At 43.1% G+C, this 20,126-nt stretch overlaps 1 protein-coding gene across 3 annotated transcripts in view; it reads right to left on the reverse strand.

Moving 5' to 3' along the window:
• TRAT1 (T cell receptor associated transmembrane adaptor 1) overlaps window positions 1-20,126 on the reverse strand; it is a 136,473-nt gene that overhangs the window by 19,372 nt on the left and 96,975 nt on the right. For 2 of the 3 annotated variants that reach the window (XM_077299681.1, XM_077299680.1), the window contains exons 2-4: window positions 10,195-10,296; window positions 5,250-5,286; window positions 69-130 (exon numbers count right to left, since the gene is read on the reverse strand). In XM_077299681.1, coding sequence (XP_077155796.1) covers window positions 69-130; window positions 5,250-5,286; window positions 10,195-10,234 — 139 coding nt within the window. In that variant the 5' untranslated portion in view covers window positions 10,235-10,296. Of the gene's footprint in view, window positions 1-68; window positions 131-5,249; window positions 5,287-9,635; window positions 9,836-10,194; window positions 10,297-20,126 lie in introns of those variants that run through there. The other variant, XM_077299679.1, reaches the window with a different exon arrangement.

The following is a 20,126-nucleotide window of genomic DNA, read 5'->3' on the forward strand; positions in this document are numbered from 1 at the left end:
TCACTTTATTACTTTCTATAATATCCATTTAGAACCAAATTTGAAAAAAAAAAAACATATCTACTTACCAAGAATTGGCAGATTGAGATTGCCATATATTGGGTTATTTTCTATATACTGCTGGTCAAAACTGCAGGAAAATTAGATTCAAATAATTTACCTTATTAAGGGATACTCAAATATATATATATGTATTCTTTTATTGTAACATATGTAAAATAATATGTAATTTGTAATAATGTCAAACTTTTGCAAGTGTTTAGAGTAATTTAGTGCTAATACAAAACTATCCTGTAGGTACACTCTACAGGCCAGGTACAAATATACAAGTATGACAGAAAACCATGGTAAATAAATCAATTCAAAGATTTTAAATATTCTCCTATCTCTATATACTATTTTCTACCAAGCAAACACTAGGATTTACTATAGCCTATCATCAACTACTGCATAGATTCAGACAAAAAAAGATCATACGGCCATTATTAAGGTATCACAACGACAAAATCTTTATTAGAAAAACATCATTAAAAACATTACTGCCAAAAAAAATAAAAAAATACTGCCAAGGTTGGGAAAGTAAGGCAAACCATACATCATAATCACCCATAGTCGACGCGCAGCTCCAAGTGGCAGACAGTTACCACACATACAAATCTCTACTGGTGGGTGGCTGATATACATAGCATCTCAGGAAGTAAAACAGCCCAATGATGGATCTATTTAACAACAAAATGTCACATAAATATACAGAAAATTCTAGTATATGGCTGCCACATTACCCACCCTTGTGCCTAACCACCCACACACCGCATCCCTCACTACCAATGGATAACATATCCCCCTACGAGACCATGCTCAACAGGGGTACACAATTACAATTACCTGGGGACACTTTGATGGAGCTTGCCGCTGGCACCTAAAACAGCGCGTCTGCCCCGACGTGCGTTTCGGACTCCTTTCTCGGAGACCCGAGCAACGAGTAACTCGCTCATCACTAGCAGCAATGGCAGACACTAATAGCTTTTAAAAAGGGCTGGATGATTTCCTCAGCAGAAATGGCATTGTGGGATATAGATAATTTAGTGACAAAGAATATATAATTGATGGAGAAAGGTTGAACTTTATTGACTTAGGTCTTTTTTTAACCCCTTCATGACCGTGGGATTTTTCGTTTTTCCGTGTTCGTTTTTCACTCCCCTCCTTCCCAGAGCCATAACTTTTTTATTTTTCTGTCAATTTGGCCATGTGAGGGCTTATTTTTTGCGGGACAAGTTGTACTTTTGAACAACATCATTGGTTTTACCATGTCGTGTACTAGAAAACAGGAAAAAAATTCCAAGTGCGGTGAAATTGCAAAAAAAGTGCAGTCCCACACTTGTTTTTTGGTTGGCTTTTTTGCTACGTTCACTAAATGCTAAAACTGACCATTATGATTCTCCAGGTCATTACAAGTTCATAGACACCTAACATGACTAGGTTATTTTTTTACCTAAGTGGTGAAAAGAAATTCCAAACTTTGCTAAAAAAAAAAAAATTGCGCCATTTTCCGATACTCGTAGCGTGTCCATTTTTCATGATCTGGGGTCGGTTGAGGGCTTATTTTTTGCGTGCTGAGCTGGCGTTTTTAATGATTCCAATTCGGTGCAGATACGTTCTTTTGATCGCCCGTTATTGCATTTTAATGCAATGTCGTGGCGACCAAAAAAACGTAATTCTGGCGTTTCGATTTTTTTTATCCTTACACCGTTTAGCGATCAGGTTAATGCTTTTTTTCTATTGATAGATAGGGCGATTCTGAACGTGGCGATACCAAATATGTGTAGGTTTGATTTTTTTTTTATTGATTTGTTTTGATTGGGGCGAAAGGGGGGTGATTTAAACTTTTATATTTTTTTTATTTTTTTCACATTTTTTTAAACTTTTTTTTAACTTTTGCCATGCTTCAATAGCCTTCATGGGAGGCTACAAGCAGGCACAGCACGATCCCCTCTGCTACATAGCAGCGATCTGCTGTTCGCTGCTATGTAGTAGAATTGCAGGTGTGCTGTGAGCACCGGCCACAGGGTGGCGCTCACAGCTACCGGCGATCAGTAACCATAGAGGTCTCAAGGACCTCTATGGTTACTGTCCTGACACATCGCCGACCCCCGATCATGTGACGGGGGTCGGCGATGATGTCATTTCCGGCCGCCCGGCCGGATGCGGTAGTTAAATGCCGCTGTCTGCGTTTGACAGCGGCATTTAACTAGTTAATAGCGGCGGGTGAATCGCGATTTTACCCGCCGCTATTGCGGGCACATGTCAGCTGTTCAAAACAGCTGACATGTCCCGGCTTTGATGCGGGCTCACCGCGGAGCTCTGCATCAAAGCAGGGGAGCTGACATCGGACGTACTATACCGTCCGATGTCAGTAAGGGGTTAAGATTATGTAACTATGTCCTGATGACATTTCAGACTGATAAATAGTAAAATCAAATAGTAATTGCTCGTTTACACTACTGTATTTTCTGTAAGAGTGCTCTCCGTTCTAAAAACGGATCGCACTAGGACCAATGTTATTTTATGAGGCAATGCACTTTTTTTTCACTAACAATCTGTGTGCGAAAAAAACAGATGACATATGGAGACAAAGTATAGATCTGATTTTATGGACACAGTGCAATTCAGTAACATAGAAAACTGTAAATGTTCTTACAGTTGTGGACAAAAGTATTGACACCCCTGCAATTCTGTCAGATAATACTCAGTTTCTTCCTGAAAATGATTGCAATCACAAATTCTTTGGTATTATTATCTTCATTTAATTTGTCTTAAATGAAAAAACACAAAAGAGAATGAAGCAAAAAGCAAAACATTGATCATTTCACACAAAACTCAAAACATGGGCCAGACAAAAGTATTGGCACCCTCAGCCTAATACTTGGTTGCACAACCTTTAACCAAAATAACTGCGACCAACCGCTTCCGGTAACCATCAATGAGTTTCTTACAATGCTCTGCTGGAATTTTAGACCATCCTTCTTTGGCAAACTGCTCCAGGTCCCTGATATTTGAAGGGTGCCTTCTCCAAACTGCCATTTTTAGATCTCTCCACAGGTGTTCTATGGGATTCAGGTCTGGACTCATTGCTGGCCACCTTTGAAGTCTCCACTGCTTTCTCTCAAACCATTTTCTAGTGCTTTTTGAAGTGTGTTTTGGGTCATTGTCCTACTGGAAGACCCATGACCTCTGAGGGAGACCCAGCTTTCTCACACTGGGCCCCTCATTATGCTGCAGAATTTGTTGGTAGTCTTCAGACTTCATAATGCCATGCACACGGTCAAGCAGTCCATTGCCAGAGGCAGCAAAGCAACCCCAAAACATCAGGGAACCTCCGCCATGTTTGACTGTACGGACCGTGTTCTTTTCTTTAAATGCCTCTTTTTTTCTCCTGTAAACTCTATGTTGATGCCTTTGCCCAAAAAGCTCTACTTTTGTCTCATCTGACCAGAGAACATTCTTCCAAAACATTTTAGGCTTTTTCAGGTAAGTTTTGGCAAACTAAAGCCTGGCTTTTTTATGTCTTGCAGTAAGAAGTGGGGTCTTCCTGGGCCTCCTACCATACAGTCCCTTTTCATTCAGATGTCGATGGATAGTACGGGTTGACACTGTTGAACCCTCGGACTGCAGGGCAGCTTGAACTTGTTTGGATGTTAGTCGAGGTTCTTTATCCAACATCCGCACAATCTTGCGTTGAAATCTCTAGTCAATTTTTCTTTTCCGTCCACATCTAGGGAGGTTAGCCACAGTGCCATGGGCTTTAAACTTCTTGATGACACTGCGCACGGTAGACACAGGAACATTCAGGTCTTTGGAGATGGACTTGTAGCCTTGAGATTGCTCATGCTTCCTCACAATTTGGTTTCTCAAGTCCTCAGACAGTTCTTTGGTCTTTTTTCTTTTCTCCATGCTCAATGTGGTAATGTGGTACACACAAGGACACAGGACAGAGGTTGAGTCAACTTTAATCCATGTCAACTGGCTGCAAGTGTGATTTAGTTATTGCCAACACCTGTTAGGTGCCACAGGTAAGTTACAGATGCTGTTAATTACACAAATTAGAGAAGCATCACATGATTTTTCGAACAGTGCCAATACTTTTGTCCACCCCCTTTTTTATGTTTGGTGTGGAATTATATCCAATTTGGCTTTAGGACAATTCTTTTTGTGTTTTTTCATTTAAGACAAATTAAATGAAGATAATAATAACAAAGAATTTGTGTTTGCAATCATTTTCAGGAAGAAACTGAGTATTATCTGACAGAATTGCAGGGGTGTCAATACTTTTGTCCACAACTGTAAGAACATTAACAGTTTTCTATGTTACTGAATTGCACTGTGTCCATAAAATCAGATCTATACTTTGTCTCCATATGTCATCTGTTTTTTTCGCACACAGATTGTTAGTGAAAAAAAAGTGCATTGCCTCATAAAATAACATTGGTCCTAGTGCGATCCGTTTTTAGAACGGAGAGCACTCTTACAGAAAATACAGTAGTGTAAACGAGCAATTACTATTTGATTTTACTATTTATCAGTCTGAAATGTCATCAGGACATAGTTACATAATCTTAACCCCTTACTGACATCGGACGGTATAGTACGTCCGATGTCAGCTCCCCTGCTTTGATGCAGAGCTCCGCGGTGAGCCCGCATCAAAGCCGGGACATGTCAGCTGTTTTGAACAGCTGACATGTGCCCGCAATAGCGGCGGGTAAAATCGCGATTCACCCGCCGCTATTAACTAGTTAAATGCCGCTGTCAAACGCAGACAGCGGCATTTAACTACCGCATCCGGCCGGGCGGCCGGAAATGACGTCATCGCCGACCCGCAATCATTTTCAGGAAGAAACTGAGTATTATCTGACAGAATTGCAGGGTGTCAATACTTTTGGCCACAACTGTAAGGCTATGTGCCCACATTGCGGATTCATATCCGTTTTTTGCAAAATCCTTAGGTAAAATGCACTGTGTTTTACCTTTGGATTTACCGTGGAATTCCTGCGGTTTTTGTGCGGATTCCAAATCCGCAATGTGTGCACATAGCCTCACTGATCCATAGCTGCTGAGTAAAAGCATTTACTGCACACAGATGACAAGTGAGAAAAAAATGGTCCCAGTTTTCAGGATGATACTCTGAACAATTTTTTTATACAGTTGTGTGCACAAGTTTTAAATAAAACACTGAAATAACCACAAATACGTACCTTATTGTGCCCTGGCTGCTATATTTCAAGACTTTTACTATGTAAATAAAAAAGAGAGAGAATTAAAAGGGGGAATTGTCAGGTTGCAAAAAGTAATTTGAAAATACTTGATTGACAAATCCTAAGTTATTAAAAGAATGTCTGCACTTTTGATTAACTAACTATTAGCAAGCCAATTATAGCCTTTGGGGTTCTAAAAAAACTTTGCACATCCATGCATTGCACAGACCCCCCATTTATTTTAAAGGGAACCAGTCATCAGTTTCACACTGTCTGAACCACAGACAGCATGACAGACAATGGCTGCACAGAACGTAGCCTGGTAGGTTTTATTCTGAAACGCTGTAGTGTTTCAGAGTTAACATACTTTGAAAATGCCAGCCAGGAACTATGAGGGTGATTCATCAAAATTCAGAATACTGGTGTAAAATGCTTTGAAAAGTGGCAAATGTTTGCAATTTTTGGCAGAGCTGGGGAGGAGCCAGAGCTGGACATGACATGGCTGTGCTCGCCTGTCAAATTCACCAACAGTATCAGCATTTTTTACCCCAGAAATGCTATTCCAGCCCTGGCCCCACAAGATGCGTGAAATTCATTAATTCGTGTGCACCTCTTAATGAATTTGGTGCACCATACTTCAGTGATCCCCTCATTAAGATTGTCACGCGCAATGCCAGTCTTAATGAATCAGCCTGTATGTGTCTCAGCTGACTAGTCCACGGCCACTCCCCGGCGTCATTGGCTTCTTCCTGCACTGCTCCAGTTGAATGCCAGGTTTCCCTCTATGTATGTAGATAGGGAGAGACCTATCCATTAACGGAATCAGAGTGGGAATGAGCCAACTGGTAACAACATTGAACATATTGTGTTTCCACCACTTTCCGGACGTAAAACACCTTCAAACTTTGTCACTGGGAAGGGATCATAAAACTTAAGACTCCTTGTGCATGAGTATTGTTTTTATGGGCTATAGTCTTCTTACTGATTGGTATATTTCATAGTGTCTCCTGATGATTCGTTAAATAATGAATGACTAAACACGTTGAGACAATAGAGAGAGATTATAAGTGATTTATCAAATTAGAGAGATGTGGGGTTTATGTTTTTCTGTTTTTAGTCCAATCATTTCCTGAATTCTCAGTATTAGTGAAGTTCACTATTATAGTATGTCTTTTGGGCTATTTAACATATGATTAAAAGTTAAGTTTTATTCCCAGTGAGAACTCTATATTGAGGTATTTTTTCATATACACAGTGATAACCTTCAAACTTGAGCAACATTTTTTGAGATTTTTAGTTCTTTTAAGCCAGCCTTGACTAGCTTTGCCAAAATGGGTAGAGATGGGGAGGGATGGGGTGTGACGAAGTCAACAAATTCATCAAAATTTACTTTAGTGGTGCATATATTGCCAGAAATGTACTCCAATAGTAAGATGCACCTAATTAATTAAGTGGTGTGCATTGCCTAATAAATTATGCTGATCTTACCCCAGCAGTCCCGTTCATTAAGATTGTCATGCAAAATGCCAGACTAAATTAATCAGGTCCAGTGTTCCCAGCAGGCTTTTTCTAAATAGGTTTACTCTGAAACTCCACAGGATTGCAGAATAAAACATACCAGTCTGCAATCGTACAGCCATTGTCTGATTCATGCTGGCCATGATTTGTTCAGCATGAATCTTATGACAAGTTCCCACTAATATCACTATACAGAAATTTAACACTTGTTACAGGATTACCCCACAGATTGCTGGGCTTCTAGGAAAAAGACGGTAACCGATAAGCAAAACAAATATAGGCCTAAGGCCAGGTTCATACAGTGTTAAAGCAGCCCGTTCAACGCATAGCGTTGATGGGCTGCGTTAACGCTATAGCATTCACGCCATCACGTTATGCTATACCACTAGTGCAGATGATTAATCTGTGCTAGCGGTGACGGAGCCTCAGATGCAGCAGCCCACGTCTGGGGCTCCATCACTGAATGACGGCACATCGCTATTGCATGCCGATTATGGCATGCGTTGGCGATGCGCCCGATAATAGGGGTTAATGGCAGTGTTAATGGACTGCGTTACACCGCGTTATGCCACGGTGTAAGCAGTCTGTCTAACGGATTGCCATAACTCAGTGTGACCCCAGCCTTAGGCTGTCTTCATATCATGTTTTTTGGCTGTGCCTATAGTATACAGCTCTGGCCAAAATTAAGAGACCACTGCAAAATGTTCAGTTTGTCTGAATTTTCTCTTTATAGGTATATTTTTGAGTAAAATGTACATTTTTCTTTTATTATATAAACTTCTGACAACATGTCTCTGAATTTCCAAGCGATAAATTTTGTATTTTTTTTTTCTGAAAAGGAGAGATGGTAAAAAAAACAAAAAAACAGTGCTTTCAGACCTCGAATAATGCAAAGAAAACAAGTTCATAATCATTTAGAAACAACAATACTAATGTTTTAACTCAGCAAGAGTTCAGAAATCAATATTTTGTGGAATAACCATGATTTTTAATCACAGCTTTCATGTTTCTTGGCATGCTTTCCACCAGTCTTTCACACTGCTTCTGGTGCAATAATGTAAGCAGTTCTTCTTTGTTTGATGGCTTGTGACTATCCATCATCCTCTTGATTACATTCCAGAGGTTTTCAATGGGGTTCAGGTCTGGAGATTGGGCTGCCCATGACAGGGTTTTGATGTGGTGGTCTCTTAATTTTTGCCAGAGCTGTATGTATAATTAGAAAAAAAATGATGCTTTTGCATTCTATGAGACAAAGATAGGCAAAAACAATAGTCTTTAGGCATGTATATTTAGCAGGTAATATCTACTTATTGTTCGTTGGCACATTATAGAGTGTGCTTTACCTCTGCCATTATTAGGCATCATGACTCCTGAAAACCTATCATTATGGACTAGCTTCTAATTCCTCCTGATGAACCAGTGTGAAAAAGGAGAAAAGCATCAAGGTTACAGCATTTTGGTAGCTATATGGCATGGGTGGGGAATCTTTTTTCTGCCAAGGACCATTTGGATATTTATACCATCCTTCGGGGGCCGTACAAACTCCGCCCACAAAGTACATCCTGACCTGGCACTGGTGTCAGTACGTAATCTTTCATTGCATTCCCTTCAGTGTTCAGTAGTGAACACTGTGTGTGTGCTAACAGAGCAAGAAGTAATTAATGAGCTGGTGGCAATCAAAATACACGTCCCTGCTCAAGAATGCGGTCCCTGGGAATCTGCTCAGGGGCCTGATAAAAGGTCATCGAGGGCCGTAAATGGGGCCTGAGGTACCCCACCCCTGCTATATGGGATCCTTCTTATTGAAGCAACTTTTTGCATCTGGTCTGTGACTGATTTTGTTTATTTTCTATTTCCCCATATGGGTTTAAGAAAATAGTTGTATACCTATATATTAGGTGGATTAGGCACAATTTGCACATTATTTTGTTCATAGACATTTTCTCTAAACAACATACTTTGTCCAGACTTTGGCTTCATATTGTTGATGTTCTGTCCTTTTTTTTCCAGGTACACTGCATTGGAGACTTACTTTAGTCAGGACTACCTAGGGTCAGACGAGGATGAGCGGGGCGCCATAACTTGTATGCTTTATCTAGGGTGTCAAACTTTATGGTCAGGCAGGGTTTATCTTTAGGGTGCATCCTTGAGGGAAAATGTTAGGACACCTCCTTGGCCGGGAGTATGTATAACTCATACATACCCTATGGTCCCGACTCAAAACAGCGAATACTCACAGCGCACAGTGTCTGTGCTGGGGGTTCACAAGTCTGCTGTCACACAGAGTGACTGCAGACTTATTGATTTGGACCAGACAACCCCTTTAACTGTATAATATACCCAAAGAAAAGGGAAGAGCACAACCCAAGATAAAATACAAAAAAAAATGTATTGATGAAATTCACATAAAATAGGAACCATAGTATTCATAATATAGAGAAAAGAACCCTGAGCAGAGTGACCTCCAAGCAACCAATACAGATGAAGTGACACAGGTAACTACACACGCTATAATGAATAAAATGCCATTGAGAATACCCAGTTACTATAGATAGAATAATATCAACCCAATGGTAAAATTCTTTTCAGCAAAAAGAAAGGGCAACATATACAGAGATAAATACAATATATGCGAATTGGTGGCACCCTGTGCACAATGTGTATACATATACAATGAGTGTAAACTCATGCCAAGTACAAATGACCAGTGCTTAAAATGTTATATTGCACAGAAAAACATAAGTAAGAAGCAAATGTGCCCAACAGGGAAAATCTTTTTAAAGTGCAAGTGCTTGAAAGTGCATAAGGACCATTGTAACAATGAGGTCACTGTAGAAAGATTTTTTGTTAAGGGGGTGCTACCAGTACCTGTATGGATGAAGTTGCTTTGGGAGGGATACCCCGACGCGCGTTTCGCTGATGCTTCTTCCTGGGGGGCCGTAAGTGTGTACGGATAGTAGCTCTGGTTTTTGAATGCTGCGGAGAGTAATGGCGCTTGCGTCAGCCCTGCTTGGAACCAGAAGCGGCGGATCCGTCGTCCCACGTCACCGACCCCGCCCACCATCGACGCGCCGTTGAGAGGGAGGGGAAGATGACACGACGGGACGTGTTACCACGGCAACCTAGTCCAGCCAGCAGACACAAGCGTGCACCGCAGCAAGAACCATGATAAGGAAATGTAATGTGATAAAGAACTTTAACTGTATGATGTGTGCTTTTATATACAGACTTTTGTTGTGCATGATTTAGGGCAAGTGTTTTCCCTTTGATGAGCAGAGGTGAAACGCGCTGCAAAATGTTATTACAAGTTTACCACATGACCACAGTTTATTTTGCTGTCTTTGTATTCTAAAACATGTCTAATAAGTTATTATACATTAACGACAAACAAGAATCTTAGTAAATGGTAAAAAATTAAAGTACTTACCTTTTTTGCGTTTTATTGCACAGTGTGCAATATTAATCATCAAAGATATTACGAAAGCCAATGAAACTATCACAAGTGGCACCAGCAGCGGCAGGTAACATTCTAGAGATATCAATAGAAGCGTACTCGGTTAGTTTTACATAGTTTTTTGTAAATGAGTCCATTAATTAAATCTTCATTGAAACTAGTGCTAAACGGAGACTTTGATGTGTTACATGTTCCATTGAAATGAAGGAAATGTGACTGTTGTGTTATTGAGATGTCTGACTTCAACATTGCATAGACTCTATGGTCCCATTTCATCAAGACTGATGTTTTGTGCACCATTCTTGATGGTGTGTGTACTGGTGTATGATGCCTCTTAATGAATTTGGTGCATCTTTCAGCTGCTGTGCTCCAGCACAAAACATGTACGCCACTACCTGGATTACATTTCCTTCATAATTTAGGCAACTTTTGAGGTGTAAATACTGATCAAATTGTTGGACAGGCCATGCCCCTTCATGACTAAGCTCCACTCACTTAAAAAATTACTGGTGCTACTGGGGCGGGCTGAGACTGGCACAAAGCCTACACAAAAAAATCCCATTTCATACAGTTTCATCTGAGAATTCTGGACAAAACTGTAAACTAAGACATCAGACCAAAAATCTAAAGGTCCCCTGATGGTTCAAAATTACAGCTCCCAGCATTCAATGACATTTGACTTAAGACAATGACTCTGAGTTGTACATACTACAGCACATATACACATTTATCCTAGTCCTACTGTCCTAGTCCTACTGTACCTCTATTATTCACCGTAAATGCACTGGAGGAGTGCAGACTCTCCCCAATGCATCTATAACATCAGCGAAAAAACACAAAAATTGAGCTTGGCCTAAGTTGGTATACATGCAGCACATAAACGCATGTTCACATTGGCCATAAAGCACACAAAACCTACAAGAAACAAAATGAGCAAAATATTTGCTCAATTTGCTTATTTTGTTTCTTGTAGGTTTTGTGCACTTTATGGTTAATGTGAACATGCGTTTGTGCTGCATGTACACCAAATTAGTCCAAGCTCAATTTTTGTGTCTTTTCTTTGTATTCTTGCATTCTGTTCAAGCCGGGGTGTGGCCTCCCTTTCCTGAGCTGGTAATTAAATTTAAAAGCTTCACCAGACTGGTGTCCATAGATTGGGATGTGGTCCTTTTGTCTGCCCCTATTCACACACTGAGGTCAACTCTGACACATGGTAAAGTTTTTAATATTAGACACTATAGGTTCCGTCCTGGTCAGGGGTACCTTGAAGACACTGGGATGGCTTTCATGCTATTTTTAATCAAAAACAGTGTTGCTAAGAACCCTGAGTTATTTAAATGTACCTGCTTTACACTCATTTATTTACAGCAGGGTTTTTTGCCCATTTTGTTTCTTGTGGTTTTGTGTGATCTATAACAGCACAGCAGGTTTTCAGAAGCAAAACTGCCACCTAGGCCAAGTATCTCCTGCAGTAGTGTAACGACTGATACACCGGTCGTTATTTGAGAATGGGATATGGCACTGCTATAAATGACTCTGACCACGATATGATACAAAACCAACCTCTCTTTATAACTTGTGAAGAAGATAACAGAATTTTACTTCTCAACAAAATATGGGCCACAAACCTCAAAATACAAATTATGCAGCCTGAGAGATCCCAAGTGCCAGCTTCACGGACAAGATCAGGACTACCCCAAGGCTATGTCACTCCCTCCCTTATGCAGTACAGGGTCTATCCGGAGTTCTATCGTGACCGTGACACGTGGTCCTCTCAGGTATATAATCTTACACCCTCCTCCCACCTTAATTATAATAGATCCCAGGTGCCCTGTTTTCCCCTTGATAAATGTATAAATATTTACACAACTAATCACTTGAATCAACACAATATGCACACAGTGCACTGTCCTCTTTGTGAATGCTCAGAGCGGACACCCTGACAGAATATCATCAAACAGTAAACAACTGGACTTGTTATTCTGATGTCCGGCCACTAGATTTAATCAGCTTCCTAGGTCACCAAATTCTCTGATACAAGTTCAGGTGAAGATTCAGATCAGTTCCAGTAGTACTTCTTAGAGCTCGCCTACGGCATTCACGTTTTTACCAGAATCTCGATATACAGGAGTTCACACAATCTCCTTCAGTCCATATGCATTGTCAATAACAGGAATGTTCTTGGAAATGCTGAGAATCCTATCTAACTCTCCCTAACTAACTAAACAGTCGATGACCGGTCATACATCCCAGTTTACTCACGGGAGCCGCTCCCTCTGGATCACACCGTCCAATTTGGATGACGTCAGGTTCCCAATCTCTCCGTGTCTCTCAGGCAGGACTTCTCTCCATTTTACCTCACGAGCTCCAGCCTCTAAGGCCTCTTTCACACTTCCGTCTTTCAGCTCTCGTCACAATCCGGTGATTTTTGAGAATGCAGGATCCTGCAAAAAAATTTGCAGGATCCTGGATTTTCCCATAGACTTGTATTAGCGATGGATTGTGATGGATGGCCATCCGTTTCATCAATCTTTCACTGGATTCTGCATAAAAAAAGGTCTGTTGGGCAGAGAAAACATTCAGAGGAATGTTTTTTCTGCACGTTGGAAAATCGGTCAGCGAGGCATCCTGCACTGCCCGTCACTCGCTACAATGGAAACCTATGGGCGCAGGATGTGTCGCTGCCTGTGAAAAGCAGGAATCCAGCAACGGGTCCCGCCTTTTCAAAGAGAGCATGCGTGGAAGAATTTCCTGGCAGGGAAATTCTCTCTCTCTCTCTTTCTCTTTTTTTTGCAGCGGAAAACCGCTGCGAAAACACATACACAACAGGTGCACATAGCCTCAACGGGTCCGTCAGAAAGACAGGCCCAGTGCACGTTTTCCACAATCTGCATAGGATCCATCATTTCAACATCTTGACGGATCCTGTGCAGATTTGGAAGATGGAAGTGTGAAAGTAGCCTTACACTTCCTGTTTCCAGAACTTTCTTCTTTTGTTCAATGGTGACCTCTAGTGGCCGAACCAAGTTACTGCAACATCATTTCTTATAACAGAAAACATTAACATGCTACAGTAGGATCGGCTTTGATCAGTCTCAGGATATTGTGTGCTGAAAATATGAAGTTTCAACACTGAAATGAAATGATCCAAAAGGGATCCTTTGGGCTCATTTACAGTACTGCATTTGTTAAGTCAATGTGCCTGAAAGAGAAAAGGAATCTTTTTAATCTGATCCAATGATCTGGGATCTGAATTAAGTTAGGGGTTTGGTGTCTGAATTAGTTTTAGGGGCTCGTCTGGAGTTTAATTCATTTTAGGGACTGGTGGAGGTCTTTTTATTAGCAGAGATCCCGTATGCGGCCTAAAATAATTTCAGGAGTCTAGTCTGGACTGGTCTTGATTTTATACCATAGTCTTGATCATTGGCTGTGCTGAAGTCAGAGTCCTCTGATTCATTAAAAGGCACATGCGTCTTAATGAATCAGCTGCGATTGAAAAGTGGCGTGTGCCTCTGTGGGCCTCACCACAAATCTTACTTCAGCTGAGAGGCAGATTTCTGGCATAAGGTACACTACAGTTTGCATCAAATTAGATAATCTGTGGCATCATGCTATAATTCTACCTCCATGTCACCCCAGCTCCGCTCATTTTGGCAGAGCTAGGAAAAACTTGCATAAAAACACCTAAAATGGCAATTTTTCATCTAACTCCACATTGTGCAAAAATGTTGTGACTTTTCAATGCCACTTACACTAGATATCTTGCGTAATCTCTTTGATGAATCGTGGCCTAAGTCTGGTCTGAATTAATTTGGGGGTCAAATACTGCATATTGACCAACAGCATTTGCGAAGCAGTTAACGTTTGAGTGGAACCTGCACATGACCATCGACCTAAGTTAGCGGATTAAAATTAGGTTATTCAACCTGCTGCTTTGTTGGATGCCATATTGTGCCTAAATATATGACTATAATCACAATTAAAGCGAATCTGTCACCAGGTTGTTTCTACCTCATCTGAAAGCAGCATAACATAGGAATGGAGACCCTAATTACAAAGATTAGTGATGGGCGAGCACTAAAATGCTCGGGTGCTCGTTGTTCGGGACGATCATATTGGTATACTCGGGTACTCAACCCGAGCAATGAGCCCAATGTAAGTCTATAGGAGACCCAAGTATTTTTACCGCAAATCCCCCCGGGGGTCCTTTTAAGGTTTAAAAATGTCTGAAAATGATGGAAACACTGCTCAAATGACACAGGAACATCATGGGGATCGCCCCTCGAAGCATTCCTGATTCCCAGTTCACAGCTTTAAACCATTTTCTCCAAGATTCTTGCCATTTTTCCCGGTGCCACAAAAAACACATTAAAACGAAACCAAAACGGGTTTTGCTTGGAAATGTGTCAAGGTACATCCTTTGCAGGTTAATGACTTGCCAAATAATTAACCCCAGACCGAAAATTTCCTCTCCCACTTAAGCTTAGTTCAGACGCAGCGTTTTTCAACTTTAACATTGCTTTCAACCACTACAAATGCATTCACTGGGAAATGACATTGTAACATTTAACAACCCTAGCTGGCCATGTGGTGTCTGACACATAAGCAGACCCATCTTGTTTCATTTATGAAGGAGGGACTCAAAGTCACAGAGCCTATTTTTACTGGTGCATCAGGCGGCATTAATTTTCTTAAAGGGCCATTATGAAACAGTGGGTCTCCTAAGCTGTTGTAGCCTATTCTGTGAGTGGATGGGCTGCCAAGAATTACAGCGCACCACAATACCCCTTTCATAAGATGTCCAGGGGGGAATCCTGAAAAAGTGTTGCATTGAATTCAAGGCCTGCCCTGCTACCAATTCATATGCACCCCAATAAGCCTTTGAACCCACATACTGGATGAGCCCAGGAAAATCCACTTCACAATATGCATTTTGTACTCCTTTGTTTTACACATTGCCAGCAAGGCCAGCCCTGCTGCATAGTCAGTCATATGCACCCCATTACGCCTTAGAACTCACATACTGGATGGGCCCCATTTTTTAATGGTATGATAGTTCCCTCTTTGCAGAATTATTTAAAGGAGAATTTGGCAATTTTCTTTGCCATGTTTTTAACACTAAGGTTCAGATACGGCTTTAAAAAAGGCTAATACTTGCAATACAACTGTCACGGGGGAACTGGGTAGACTAAGACTGGTTACCCGGGCCCCTGCGATATCCCTCAGGCTAGGGAAACCCTGTCTGTCCCTTTCCCAGAAGTTACACTAAAGGTGTGCATGTCTGGGCCGCCAGGCCTGACCCTGACTCCTGTTTCAGCCCTAAGCTGAAACCACCACCCGCCACCCAGTGAAGAGACCACACACCAATCCCCACAGAAAGCACAGACAGGGAAAACTGAAAAACGCACCACGCCGCAGACACACAGGAATACATTATAATGTGCACAGGGCAAAACAAATACAAATATAGCAAGGAGGAATATGACAAAGGATAATACACCACCAGATACGATATTCCTACAACAAGACCACCACTCCAGACCGGAATCACTAGGCACAAAGCACAAGCTATAATCGGTGACGCCCAAAGTCCAGCACGACTATTTAAAGGCCGTGGGCGTGACCCAACCTCCAACCTGATTACCAGCTAGATTAACCCCGAGCAAGCTGGATAAAGTCTAGCCGACACCACTGAGCGTGTAGTGGACGTATGTAGAATTACCGCTGTCTGTCGGACGCCCTAGTGTGAACAGCATCCGACAACAGTACCCCACCTTCTACGAGGGACCCCAGGGCCCTCACGACTTATAGGACCCGGCTTGTCCGGATGGCGGCCGTGAAACATACTGACCAGCCGGTCCGCATGTATGTCCGAGGCTGGTACCCAGGTCCTCTCTTCCGGCACATAGCCACGCCAGTGTACCAGGTACTGTAATGTGCCGCGCACTACACGAGAGTAAACCACCTTGGAGTCTTCAAACTCCAAATTGCCATCCACCAAGACTGGAGGTGGCATAGGCGCCGTGTCCACAGAACCCACCACCTTTTTTAATAAAGATCTGTGGAACACGTTGTGTATTTTATATACCGTAGGGAGCGCCAAACGGTAGGCTACCGGGTTAATGATGGCGGCAACCCTAAATGGACCAATAAACCTCGGACCCAATTTCAAGGATGGAATCTTGAGTTTTATGTTTTTTGTGGACAACCACACCCAGTCACCCACACTCAGGTCCGGACCTGTCACACGTTTACTGTCAGTCACTCGTTTGTACCTTGCACCTACGCTTAGCAAGCGCTTTTTCACTCTCCTCCAAACGGATGACAGTTGTGCTCCTAACTGGTCCTCCTCTGGGACGCCAGTAGAGCCCCCCTGACGCAGAGTACAAACCTGAGGATGGAGCCCGTAAACACAAAAGAACGGGGACTCCCCAGACGATTCCTGACGGTGATTATTTATAGCAAACTCAGCCAAAGGAAGGAACGTCGACCACTCCTCCTGATTGTCAGAAACAAAACAGCGTAAGTACTGCTCCAAATTCTGGTTCATACGCTTGGTCTGACCATTTCACTGAGGATGAAACGCAGAAGAATGTGACAACTTGATCCCCAGCCGTGAGCAAAAAGCTTTCCAAAATTTTGCCACAAACTGAGTACCCCTATCAGACACGATGTCAGACGGGACCCCGTGAAGTCTGACCACCTCCTGCACAAATTCCTGAGCCAGAGTCTTAGCGTTAGGCAACGAAGGCAAAGACACAAAGTGCGACATCTTTGAGAACCGATCAACAACCACCAGAATGACCGTGTTCCCAGCAGAGGAGGGCAAATCTGTGATAAAATCCATGAAAATCTCCTTCCATGGCCTACTGGGTACCCCGAGAGGATATAGTGTGCCAGCAGGACGAGAGCGGGACGTCTTAGCCCTAGCGCACATGGTACATGCTGATACGTACGAGACCACGTCCTGTCGGATTTTGGGCCACCAAAACCGACATGACACCAACTCCAAAGTACCCCTAACCCCTGGATGGCCAGCCAGGACAGCATCATGATGCTCACCCAACACCTTTAGGTGAAGATGGAGCGGAACAAACGATTTGTTAATGGGAAGCTCTGGTGGTACCTCCTCCTGAGCCTCGGCAATCTCAGCCTCAACCTCGGTCGTGAGAGCCGAGACCACTACACCCTTTTGGAGGATGGGTACCGGACCTTCCCGAGGTTCTCCCCCCGGAAAACACCTGGACAAAGCATCAGTCTTAGTGTTCTTAGACCTAGGTCGGTACGTAACAAAAAAGTTGAACCGCGTGAAAAACAATGCCCAGCGAGCCTGCCTGGGGGACAGACGCTTGGCTGACTCCAAATACAGCAGATTTTTATGGACGGTGATAACTGTAACCTGATGGATCGACCCCTCGAAAGAGTGTCGCCATTCCTCAAAAGCTAACTTGATAGCCAACAACTCCCTGTTGCCGATATCGTAATTACTTTCAGCAGATGACAGCTTCTTGGAAAAGTAGGCGCAAGGACGCAACTCGCCCAAGGATGAGCCTTGTGACAGCACCGCCCCCATTCCAACCTCAGACGCATCGACTTCCACGGTAAATGGTTTTGATACATCCGGTTGCACCAGAATGGGGGCCGAAGCAAAACTGTTCTTCAGAAATTCAAATGCGCGCACAGCAGCCTGAGGCCAGGCAGAGAAATTGGTACCCTTTTTTGTCATGTCAGTAAGCGGTTTAGCAATGGTAGAAAAATCTTTGATAAACTTTCTATAATAGTTGGAAAACCCAAGGAACCGCTGGAGTGCTTTTAGGTTATCAGGCCGTTCCCAATGCAGCACCGCTTGCACCTTAGCGGCGTCCATTTCAAACCCTGAAGCAGACGCAATATAACCCAAGAAAGGCAACTCCTGAACCGAAAATACACATTTCTCCAGTTTTGCATAGAGCTTATTTTCCCTGAGTAGCTGTAACACCTGCCTCACATGCTCTAAATGAGTATCACGGTCGCATGAATAAATGAGAATGTCATCTAGGTACACAATAACGAATTTCCCCAGAACAAGCGAGAATACATCATTTATGAAATGTTGAAAAACTGCAGGCGCGTTTGTCAACCCAAATGGCATCACCAAATTTTCAAAATGACCCTCAGGGGTATTAAAAGCTGTCTTCCACTCAGCACCTTGACGGACTCTTATGAGGTTGTAAGCCCCACTGAGGTCAAGCTTGGAAAACCACTTAGCACCAGCCACCTGGTTGAACAAATCAGGTATCAGTGGCATTGGGTATGGATCACGAACCGTAATCTGGTTTAACTCCCTGAAATCCAGACACGGACGTAGTCCGCCATCTTTCTTTTTAATGAAGAAGAACCCCGCTGCCACCGGCGAGGACGAATGCCTGATGTGCCCTTTGCTCAGACTCTCAGCAATGTAGTCCTTTAAAGCTTGCCTCTCAGAACCAGAGATGTTGAACATCCTTGCTTTCGGCAATTTGGCCCCTGGTTTAAACCTAATAGTACAGTCATAGGGGCGATGTGGTGGCAATTCTGAGCAACCCTTCTCTAAAAACACATCCGCGAAATCCAGCAGTGACTCAGGAATGCTTGGAGTCACAGCGGACACACATGTGGCCAGGCAATTCTCCTGGCAAAATCCGCTCCACTGATTTATGTCCTGAGTTTTCCAGTCAATAACCGGGTTGTGCATAGATAACCATGGAAAACCCAGAACCATTTGCGCAGGAAGATTACTGAGCACCCTACATGTAACCTGCTCAGAATGTAGGACCCCAATGTGGAGTTTCACCTCAGCCACAAACTCAGTAATCTCCCCCTGTGGGAGAGGGGTAGCATTGATGGTGACCACCCGGATAGGATGAGGCAATTTTTCGACCGTGAACCCGGCCGTGCGCGCAAACTCCTCATCAATGAGATTAGTGGCCGAAGCACTATCCACAAAAACAGTGATTGGCAGCTCTCTGCCAGCGACCATAACTCTGGCAGGAAGCATACATTGAGAGACCACCATGGAGGATATGCATAAGCTCAGATTGGCCTCCTCCACACCCTCTGAGCTTAGTAGTTTTCCGCCGTTGTGCTTTTTTTTAGAAAACAGAGGACAAGCATTTAAATAATGCCCCTTTTAACCACAGCAAAAACAGGCTCCCTGCTTCCTGAGCAAGGGCGCTTGATGACGTGACACCCCTGCGATTTGCATAGGCTCCGTGGGCTCACCTGCAGCAACCTCACGTGCACCTACGACCTCCCCCATAGGCGGCATCTCTAGCGCCCCCTGACGCAAACGGCGATCAATGCGGACAACAAGACTCATGGCAGACTCTAGAGAAGCAGGAGTCTCATACATCAGAAGGGCTTGTTTAACCCTTCTCGACACCCACATACAAACTGACTCCGCAGCGCCGGGTCATTCCATTGTGTGTCCACCGCCCAGTGGCGAAATTCAGAACAGTAATCCTCTGCCATTCGCTCCCCCTGGTGGAGAGTGCGTATTTTAGATTCTGCTAGAGCCAATCTGTCAGGATCGTCATATATGAGTCCAAGAGCAGAAAAAAACCTCTCCACTGAGTTAAAAGCAGCTGAATCAGAAGGTAATGAAAACGCCCATGCTTGGGGGTCTCCGTTCAGTAATGACAAAACCAAGCCCACACGCTGAGCCTCATTACCTGAGGAAAGCGGGCGCATACGAAAATATAATTTGCAAGCTTCACGGAAAACAACAAATTTACTGCGTTCCCCAGCAAACCTCTCAGGTAAAGGGATTTTTGGCTCTGCAACTCTACCTGCAGTTTCCACTTGCACATTAGATACCACAAGACCCTGTTGCCGAACTGCCCCCTTCAATTCAGTGACCTGTAAGGACAGCGCCTCCAACTGGCGGG

Source organism: Ranitomeya variabilis, chromosome 3, assembly GCF_051348905.1.
Source record: "Ranitomeya variabilis isolate aRanVar5 chromosome 3, aRanVar5.hap1, whole genome shotgun sequence".
Taxonomy (NCBI): Eukaryota; Metazoa; Chordata; class Amphibia; order Anura; family Dendrobatidae; genus Ranitomeya; species Ranitomeya variabilis.